Below are 10,758 nucleotides of genomic sequence, written 5' to 3'. Positions count from 1 at the left end.
GTTACATGGAGAAAACTGGACTTATGCGAAATTGGCAATTGAATCGTTCACTGATCATGCAAACAATGTGGCCAGCAACTGGAGATTCGATTCCAGTCTGTCAGAATGAAGGATGTAAGCTGAACACATTGAAGTTACCAATATTTTGTTATTGCACCTATTATCTAAAACAAAAAATTGCATACATCCATTTCAGCACGCGAAACTTGTGCTTGTAAGCGTACGTACGCCATCGCTAAATGTCTGATGATTCGCTCTCTGGTGGATGCCCGCAACAAGCCGGTCGTTTGACGATAATTTGTTCGCCACAAGCAGTTCGATAAGCAGCTATAAGCAACTGCAGATACACTTTTCAATTGGGTTTATTCTATTCGAAATTGTGTGCTTTATTGTTATGTAAATGTATCCACGAGAATATCGCCAATTATCACTCGCTTTAATAAATAAATGTGCGCCTTGTTTCAAGCGTTTAATCTGCTTCAAAGTTTGGCTTTAGTCTCGGTAATAGGATCAATGAGCACCATTTCAAACGCAACTCTACAGGGGCTACTGTACGTAGACACGAGTATATTGACGGGTAACGGATGGAAGATATATTAGATATATATTATTACAAAGATTTGATACTAAACTTTCTATTGCGATTGGTAAAAGGCACACTACCTTTCAGCCAAGCTGCTTGCCAGGTTGAGGTGGCATCTGGCAGAATGAACGACCACCCCTTTGGAAAGATATTTGGCATTATTGAAATCTTGTCATCGAGAAACATGGTAACTCTGTGCTGGGTACCAAGTCACTGCGACTTCAACTAGCTTGTTAAAGCCAAGATCCACATGAAGATTTGTGGACTATCGAATACGTTTTCGAATTGTAGAATATCGCGATGAAAGTTTGACCTCGAATATACATACATAAATATGTATGAGTGTCACACCGGTTCTCAATCCTGCTTAGAGGAACGACTCACTGTCGCCCGATTGAAACGAAGGTTTGGGAAAGGTAGAAATAGGTACGTGGAAAGACTTTGAGAAGCAGTCCCGAATACAACTCAAAAATTTTACCACAAAATAAGGGTATCCTGATTTGTGAAATTCTACAGAAGGGCGCAGAGGCAGCTGAAGTCATGAAGTATTATTTACATTTACTTCACCTCAGAGGGCCGGCTGTTCAATGTCTGGTTATCACTACTTGCCGGTTAAACATCATTATCGACGTTTTCGACATCATGCATATAACATGTGATCGATAAAGCAGTCGTTGTACTTAACCAGAGCTTCTACCTCCGATTAGTGTTAATCAGATATTGAACAACCGGCCCTAAGTCTGTGATGCGCAGAGAGAGAGATTTTACTCTGTACAGGTCCATATAAAAACTACAGAGAACTTTGAAGAGTTCCGCTCGCGGGCGCTGTTTTTAGCATTACTGCCCTAAATGCATGTGTTCTCTTTTCATCCACCGCTAAACATACTTCGATAAAATAGAAACTTAATACCGAAAAGGCGTTCGGTGTACTCTACTAAGTAGGTTGCATAGATCGGCCTGCGTTGCAAATGCGTTGTCCAATGGATGATATACAATGTTTCAGCTGAATGCTTTGGAAATTTGTTTTTTAGGGACCACTCAAAAATTACCTACATTATGGAAGCTGGGTTCTGTTTGAGTATATAAATAATATACATTTCTATGTTGCCTCTTGATTTAGCAAGTGTTTCTACAATCTGTTTACTCTGACAACTCACTGGTATGAATTTATGTAAATTAGTTGCAATATTATGTCAAAATTGATCAGTTTTTAAGTCGAAATTTCTTCGAATTTTAGTGATTTAAAAGAAAAAAATCAAACGCTTGTTGTGACCCTAAAAATGTTTTTATAGTTATAAAATTAGCGGAAAGAAAGTGTTGTTCCATACAAAATTTAGACTTTGATATTTGGAGGACCACCCTAATATACATGTTTAGTTTTTGATCACGAGGATCACCAATTTTCCCAACGCCTTTTCTGCCCTTGGCCCACAGTGGCACGCGTCGCTTTATTCGTTGGCATGGCTCTTCGTTGGACGCTGCAATTGCACACTCTTCAAAACAGCCAAAGCCAGACACGACCCGCTGGCCCTCCACACGCCGTCACACGTAAAAACCTTCCTACATACACACATACATATGTACATATTAGGGATGTTAATTTGTTCGCTTTCTACGATCCCGGGATTATAGGGATGTCGTTATTACACTCACGGGAATTAAATCGAAAAAATTACTTCTGTCTCTCCTACTATAAAATAAATGGGATTAAAACCTACTTTTTTATTTAAAGTGGCGTTTTTATTTTTCTCGCTGACGTCAGGATTTATTTTAAAGGACTTTGTAATTTCAAAGATATGATTAACTTCAAAAATTATTTAAAAAATTCAATGCAATGTGGAATAAGGATACAAAATGAAAGAGGAATTTCCTTTAGAATTTAAAGAAATTAAAATTTTTTCGGATGCACAAGGACGAGTAGATATTTTTTTATGCTGTTAAATTTAGAAGGACGAAATTCTAGGATGTTATCGAGTTTATATAAGTCCTTAACTTGTAATATTTTCAAAAACAAATATTGCGGAATTTCAAGGATAAAATTTTAAATGGACACCTTCAATACATACCAGTCCTTACGCCCCAAAAATTTTAATCTATTTAAATTATACAGAATTTCCCATATACCCATTCTTCTTCCTTAAGCACATTTCATTGAATTTTTTTAATAATATTTGATTTATTGACGTCTGAGTTAAAAACTAAAAACCAAAATTTTACTATATTCGGTCCATTGTTTCGCGAATATATTGATCTTTGTGTGTAAAATTTACTATTTATAAAAAATATTAATTATTAAATAAAAAAATTAAGTAATTTAGCCAATACTGGTCAAGAAAAAGAGTTTCTATTATTGCCATAAGCGCAAATTACAAATTCCGATAATACCGGGACTATTTGCCAAGAGTCCCAGATTTTCGGGACCTTAAAAAAGGCCGCGGTCCCGGTATCCCGGGATTAACATTCCTAGTACATATTAATGGGCATGCCAACCTTTTTTTTTTGTACATATGTATTTATGTATGTATGTTTAAATATGCGCGCGCGTGCTTTTGAATAATAAAAAATAGTAAAGAAAAGCAAAAACAACAATAAAAATAGGGATTTTCTTTGCATTTACTTGTTGTTGTTTGTTTTGTGTTTTGTGTTTTGCATTTTCACCATTTTTTCGTTGATGTGTAAGTGCAAGTACGATTTGAATGTGTGTAGAGCGTGTCGCTCGCTTTTTAGGCATTCACTAACTGCTTGTTTTGCTCTGAGCTGAACGGAGCTGGAGTGTAGTGAAGTGGAGTGCAGTGAATTGAACCGGACTGTTTCACGTGCTTTTTCGTAACCCTACTTGATGCGGGCGGAGAAGGAAGGTGGTCGACGTCATACACATGATGCGTAGCTGCTTGGCTGGTAATGATGGCTCTCGTTGCTATTGTTGCTGTTAATGTTGTTGTTGTTGAATTTTATTAAGGGTGCTTTGATGCTTTTTTGTATAGATATTATTTGTGTTGTTGTTGGCGCGCAGCTAATAGCGCTGCTGAAGTGGATAGCAGGGTGGAGAAGGTGTTGATGATGATGGTGATGATGATGATGACGATTGATTATAATGGAATCTGAATAAGATAGATGTTTATAATTTGCTGCTTCATTATAATTGCTTACTGTTGCAGATATTTACATATACTTTTGTGTACCAGCCGTCACATTTTTAAACAGCGACCACAACGCTTTCCATGGCCTTCCATCCGCAATACGCTGAGTCAGCGCTGCTCTGGTTTTTGACTCATTTTTTAAATTTTCATTATTTCCAGCACACAATCATTATGGTATGTATGCATACTTGTGGTTCTTAAATGAGTATAAAATTAGCATCAGCATAGGCATAATCATTTTTTATGTACATAGCTGCTAGTGCGCCTAGTAACTTTGAAAATCGCCACTTCTTCGCTCTTCTAGCTATGCGTTGTCTTTACATCCTTTTAGTCACATCATTTCCTTAATATCTGCCCAGTCAGCATCACAGCATCAGCATCAGCTCATCTACTTGCAACACCACACGCTTCATCATTTGCCTTCGTTTTCATTACGCTTCTTTAGCCCCAACCTCATCTTCAACTCCCACTTTACTATTCATAGCCGCTCGCCTCCTTACGCCTCTGCTTCTCTGCCATCTCCTGCTTATTCCTCACCTCTCTCTCTAGCGTTGTTGTGGCTTTCTTCTTGTCGCTTACAAATTTATTCTTTCGTTCTGAGCGCCTTCAATTTACACACTCACTTCGCTACCCATTTTTTACTCTCCAATTTTTACACATTTTTTTCAGCTACCCTTTTTCAAGAATTTTTTCCATTTTTTAGCAAATCTTTTGCTCCAGCCTCTTTCCCTTTTTTAATTTTTTGTTTGGTTTTTTTTTTGCTATTTACATTTTGACCCGCGCACAAACCAATTCCCTGTTGCTGCTGCTGCTACGCCCGCTGGACAGTTAGATGCAATATCGCTCTGTTGTTGCCACGGCGACGAAGTTGGCGTCGTTGTATCTACACATTCGTTTTGGTTAGCTATGCTCAACTGTTTTTGTTGCTTGTGTTGCTTTTGTTATTGTTATGGTCACCCCCTTGCTGATGTTGCCTCCTTTGAAGCTGCATCGACAGCTCTGGCTGTTGTCGTCCATACAGATTTTTTCTAGTTTTGTTTTTAGCCATTTTGGGGTTGCCAAGCTTGATTAAGTCGGAGTAAGTTCTTACTGTTCAAAATGGGTTTTATATTACAAGGAACATTTTCAATCAATTTGCTGTCGGCGAGGCGAGTCGGCGAGTTCTACTTTTCCAGCGCATAGAGAGTACAGGAACTCGGTTTTTTAATCGCGATCAAATAGTAGCCATAGGGGCACACGAAAACGTGGAGGGAGCTCCTTAAGCAAAGCAGAGGAGAAATCTCCTTGGCTATGGGTCTACTGACAGCTCAAATAGCTTTAGGGATGCATGCGGAGGGACTCGGGAGTGCCTTTTAATGACTTATGTGGGAGCTCAGAAAGCGAGAAGGCGTCTTCATTAGTAAAGGCATGTTCTAACAGGCCGCTGCTAGAGCAATTAGCAAAGCTTTTTCCATTAAGACGCTAACTGAGCTCGATTTACCGCACGAAATTTCAATTCTTAATTGCTCGATTAGTGCTTAATTGAGTGCTAATTGAATGCTTTTTGTTTTTCATACAATCCTGCTGGGTATGTTTAGTTCTGACTTTGAGGTTTTTCACGTTTTAAAAATAAATTTTCTGGCGTAATAAACTACATTTACGTTACTTTGACCACTCTTTTGTATCATTTGTGTCCCCCTTAATAACGGAGAGAGGCTATTGGACAAGTTACCCACTCAACAAAATTTGTAGAAATGTGAAATGTGAACTGATTTCCTTGACTACGTTTCTAATGTACCTAAAATGGCGTGTTTGTAACGAATGCGCTTTTAAACTAAAGAACGGTACGTTTGTACCAACTTTTCCATCACAGCAGATAGCTAATCGATCAGCTGGCTGCGAGTCGCTAATCAAGCAGCTGACTATGTGTGAACACCAACAAGTGGTGGCTTATTTAAAAGTTTAATTGACTCACTTAAATTTCTGTCTAAACTTAATTTAAGGCAGTTGACTCCTATTTACGCTTAGAAAAAAGTCAGCCAAATATACATATATATTTCTCTCAATACATGATAACTGTAACCATTTTCTTAACCTAACTATTTTTTCAGTGTATGGGAAATTCCATTGGGAATGTGTGTGTGTGTGAATTATAAGGGCTGAAATCTTTAAGGCCGTAGGCGATATAGTGGGCATAAAAACAAAGAGGTTGCTAAAATTTGTCAAACCCACATTTTCTTTTTTTATGAAAAGGGAGTGAAGAGATGGGTGAGTGGCACTACAACTATAGCCGCTTCCAACTTACTTAACCTGCTAATAACTAAAAGTTAATATTAAAAAAAAAAAATTATTTGGCAACTCTGTCAACGCGCAAAAATTTTTTTTTTGGCTGCCACTTTTCTATGCCTGCTACATGAATTATATACTGCATTTGAATATATAGTACAAGCATACATATTTCTGTCTGATATGTGAATGTACTGTGTGTGCGTGTGCTTATATTCATGTGCGTGCGCTGGGTGCGTTTTCGCAGACTGCGTAAGAGTAGGCTTAAAACGAGATAGAAAAAACGCATTCCAATAATTTTTGCCAGGTTTTTATGTGTGCTGTGTGTGCTCGCTTTGTTGCGAGTGCTATTTTCAATGCTTTCGTTTTTTATTTTGTTTTGTTTTTTTTTTTAGTTTTTTCGTTTGTTTGGTTTTGTTTTGCTCTGCTTTGTAGGTGCGTGTGCGTGTGTGTGTGTGTGTGTGTGTGTGTGTGTGTGGCATGCAGCCAGCAACACAACGTGTAAGTGCAACAGCAACACGATGATGATAACACGGAAGGCGATGCACATGCGTGCAATGCGTTGTTGGTGCGTTGGAGCAGCAAAAAAACAAAAAACAGTAATAACAACAAAAAAATAGTAATAACAACAAAAAAAGAACGATAACAGCAACACCAGCAGCAGCTGAAAAAAGGCAACTAACAAGCAAATGCAAACAAAAAACTAGAAAAATGCGAGCGGAGAGCAAAGCAAAACCAACAAAAAAAACAACAGGCGATAAATAAAAATGAAAATGGCATGATAAAAAATAGTGGACACAAAAAATGGAAAAAGTAGGCAAATCAAATGCGAAAAATGCGTTATGTTGAGGCAGGATTTGGATGTTGTTGCTGTTGGTGTGTTTGAGTTTGGTGGGTGGCAGTGGTGGCAATGCGATATGAAATGCTAGGTGCTATATGTATATGTATGTAAATATGTATTTTTACGTACGTTTGTATGTACATATGTTTGTTGGGCGACGGCAATAACAACAACAACCTGGTCGTGCTTTGCTTTTTTAGCTCAACTATACAAACAACAACAACAACAAACTAGGCGTTTACATAAACAACAACGAGGTATATATATAGGATGCATGTATGTATGTATGTATGTAGCACATTGCCTTCGTTAGCAACAATAGTGGCAAACGAAATTATTACAACAACAACAACAACATTCTACAACAACAATTATGCAGCAATAAACATAATTGCATATCGCTCACTGTAGCTAGGTTATGAATTTGTGCAACAACTACACACGCACACGCACACACACACACACACACCCATTTCCACCGATTTTTTTCTCGTTTTGCTCTATTTTTTCCCACACCACAATCCAGTGACCAGTAACCACGAATTTGTTACGTATTTTTGGTTGTTTTTTTATTCACCTTCACCTCCCACCCACCTTCCGCTTAGTTGCCTACGCAGCCAATAGGTTGTCACTACAAAATAACATTTCATATAATTCCCCCTACAGCCTCACCAGCCACCCTCAAACAACGGATGGGGAATAGAACGAAAGGAATAGCTGAGAGGTAGAGCGGAGAGCGGGTGCGTAGCATGGTAGGGTGAGTGCGCAGTAGAAGTGCAGAAAATTTTGTGGCTGATAGGTGACCCTACCACCACTTCATAAGGCTGCATGTAAGCTATGAACAAAGGATAATGAAACAATAGGTAGCAACAACAATAAACACTTTACGTATGTATGTATGTATAAACACAGGAATGTAGTAAAAAAAACTACAAAAATACGAATACGAAAAAAGATGGCATCAAATTTTGAAAATTGACACGAGAGCCGTAAAAAAAATGAATAAAATAAAAGCAACTAACTGCAACCACTTGAAAATATGTAAAACAAACAAAAAAAAAAATTTGAATTCTCTTTTAATTGAAGTAAATACGGACAAATAAAGTGACCGCACGAAAGCTGGGCCCAAAAAAAAAAACAATGGAATAAAAGGTGTTCGCACCGTACTATATAGAGCTGTAGTTAGAACAATGTGAATGGGAGTGTTCATGTGGACATAAGTATGTTTGTATGTATGTATGTATATAGGTACGTGTGCGTATGCTCCAATGACGGCAAAAACATAAATGGCGCCAACCGGAAGTGTGGCGAAAGAGCAGCAGAGAAATTCTAAAAAAAAAGATTTAAAAAAAAAATCCTCGCCACCGAGTAAGCCAACGGCGCACATAAGGCAAAAGTGACGATTTAGCTGGACAAAAATCGCAAATTGCGATGATACCAAATATCTATGAAAATACGTACGAACGTTCCTTAATGTTTGACTAACTAAGGGACAGTAATAGTTAGTGAAGCAACGTTTTACATTCTATTACTAGCCGAATGCATATCGTGCGCACAGGCATCTCAATCAGTCCTACGCGGTAGCCCTGTCTTAATTATAGTATGTGTGGATGTAAAAGTGAGTTATAATTTTTTCATTAGTTTACGTGTAACAGTTAATTAATTCGAAAATAGTTATTCGGAAATGATAAAAAAGTACCCCGGTGTACCCTCATTTGATTTTTATAAAAATATTTTTTGAATCTTTTAGAAAGTCCTCACAAAAATTTAGCTGTCCCTTTGAAACACTTTAGTAGTACATAATTGTATTTTGTGTACAGCTACCAAATAATCTATTCGCATCAGCTGATTGACAAATAAAAAATATAAAAATACAAAAGCGAAACGATGAATATCCAAATTTTTAATTTCCTAAGAAACTCCCTGTTGTCCAAGATCATCCTGTACAATATTTTTCTGTTACTATTATTTATTTCTTGTAAATATCATATTCCAGATAAAAGTGGATCAAAAAAAATTTTGCAGGGCTCAGTATATTTATATTTTTATTAATGCTGTTATTTTTGCATAAATAGTTTTAAACCATTATATAATTTTAATTTCCACAATAGCGATTATTTCGTACAAAGCGATTATTCATTTTTCTTATTCAAATATCACCTTGTTAGGCTAAACTATTCAAAAATTGTATTTTTTCAGCCGAAATACCACTGTGTGGTCGTGGGTGCTCGAGACATATAAGTAAGGTACACCAGTCGGCAGGACCAGCTGTTGAGCAGGTAAGCGTGGTACATTAACAACGCGATCGCAAAAAGAAAAATAACGGTGTGTGTGTGGCAGGCGCTATGCCATCAAATGTATGGTACTCGACATGGCCGAATGAGGCCTCATTGACAATCAAACAATTTACACTCACCTTTACATGTCCTATATACAGTAGTACATTAGGGTTTTCTAAAAATGCATGCGAAAAAGTAAAGCCGGAATTTCAATGCCGCCACCCCTAGGATTGTTCTATATTTAGGGAGTACTCAAGCTTTCCATATTTTTTATATGGGTAAAACAACCTTTCGTAGTAATGGTAAAGAAATCTTATAAATCAATATTTTTCGATCGTAAGTAAAAAATGATTATAATTTTTTGAATTTGTAGAAACTGAGAAACTTTTCATTTAAATTGCAACATGAAGGAGTGCTCAGAAATATATGATGCAGTATATGAAAATTATCGTCTTTTAGAGATCTTTTCATTCCATCTATTTATAACCTAAATTTTATAATTTTTATGTTTTTCATAAAATGAAAGAATTATTTCATGAGTTCTATATTTGCCCGCAAAATAATACTTACTTGTTGAGTTTTATTTTTCTTTCAATAAATTAAACTTACGCGGTGAGTTTTATTTTTCTGCCTTAAAGCGGCTGTGGATACATCCCAATATCATTATCAAAAGTTTTTAGTGGATGCCTTCGAGAAGGTATATTCCCGAGCAGATGGATAAGGCAGCGTGTAGGTCCTACTTCCAAGGATTGGCTAACCGCAGGAGGAGCCAAAATCCTATAGACGCCTATACATGATCGATGGTTACGATTAAGGTAAGTTATTGGAGTGTATAATATTTTAGTTAATTTAAGGTTTAAAAAAATTGGCGTCAGTAGGAACAGAAGAGAAGCGGCTAAAATTGGTTTGGCAGTAACCGCGGCAAGTAAGAAAAAAAAGTTCAGGCCGTGGCGTCTAACGGGCCCAGTTTTACATATTTTACATTTACATATGACTTTTCTTAATATTTGTGTGAAAAAAAATATGATTTATGTAATAAGACCATTTTTACAGTGGATATTTTTTTAATGTTGCCAAAGTATACAAATTTCAGTTTTAAACCAGAAAATTTTTATTTTCATATCTTTGCAACAAATTATAGCTGAAGCTAAAAACAGCAACCTCTAGAGGATCTATTTTTTTATACCCGAGCGCACTTGTGCACAAGGGTATTATAACTTTGTTCACATAACGGTTGTTTGTAACAGGCAAAACGAATCGAGATAGATATAGACAAATGTATACATAAATGATCAGAATGAAAAGGGAAATCGATTAAGCGGTGACTGTCTGTCCGTCCGTCCGTCTGTGCACACGATAACTCGAGTAAAAATTGAGATATCTTAACGAAACTTGGTATGTGCACTTCTTTCGGGCGTAGGACGGACGGTATTGAAAATGGGCAAAATCGGACAATAACCACGCCTACCTCCCATATAACGGTAATTTTCCGAAATACGAAAACTGCGATATTTTAGTAACTACTGAAGATTATTCACTCAAAATTGATATTTACAATAAGTTTTAGACGAAAAATAAGAATATTATACATTTTTGGAAAATGAGCGTAGCCACGCCCACTTATGGTTACATGTGTATAATTTGGTAACC

General features: G+C 36.9%; 1 protein-coding gene across 1 annotated transcript in view; it reads left to right on the top strand.

Annotated features, from left to right (window-relative positions):
* The first annotated feature begins 5 nt into the window (after window positions 1-5).
* LOC118733260 overlaps window positions 6-10,758 on the top strand; it is a 43,184-nt gene continuing 32,431 nt past the window's right edge. Inside the window, exon 1 of the mRNA XM_036462629.1 lies at window positions 6-114. Within this exon, the coding sequence (XP_036318522.1) occupies window positions 6-114 (109 nt within the window). The remainder of the gene's footprint in view (window positions 115-10,758) is intronic.

The sequence above is a fragment of the Rhagoletis pomonella genome, unplaced genomic scaffold, assembly GCF_013731165.1.
Source record: "Rhagoletis pomonella isolate Grant_MI unplaced genomic scaffold, Rhpom_1.0 Rhpom_scaffold_00001, whole genome shotgun sequence".
In the NCBI taxonomy this organism is placed as follows: Eukaryota; Metazoa; Arthropoda; class Insecta; order Diptera; family Tephritidae; genus Rhagoletis; species Rhagoletis pomonella.
Note: the sequence above shows the minus strand (reverse complement) of the source record. Positions and strands in the feature narration are given on the sequence as shown.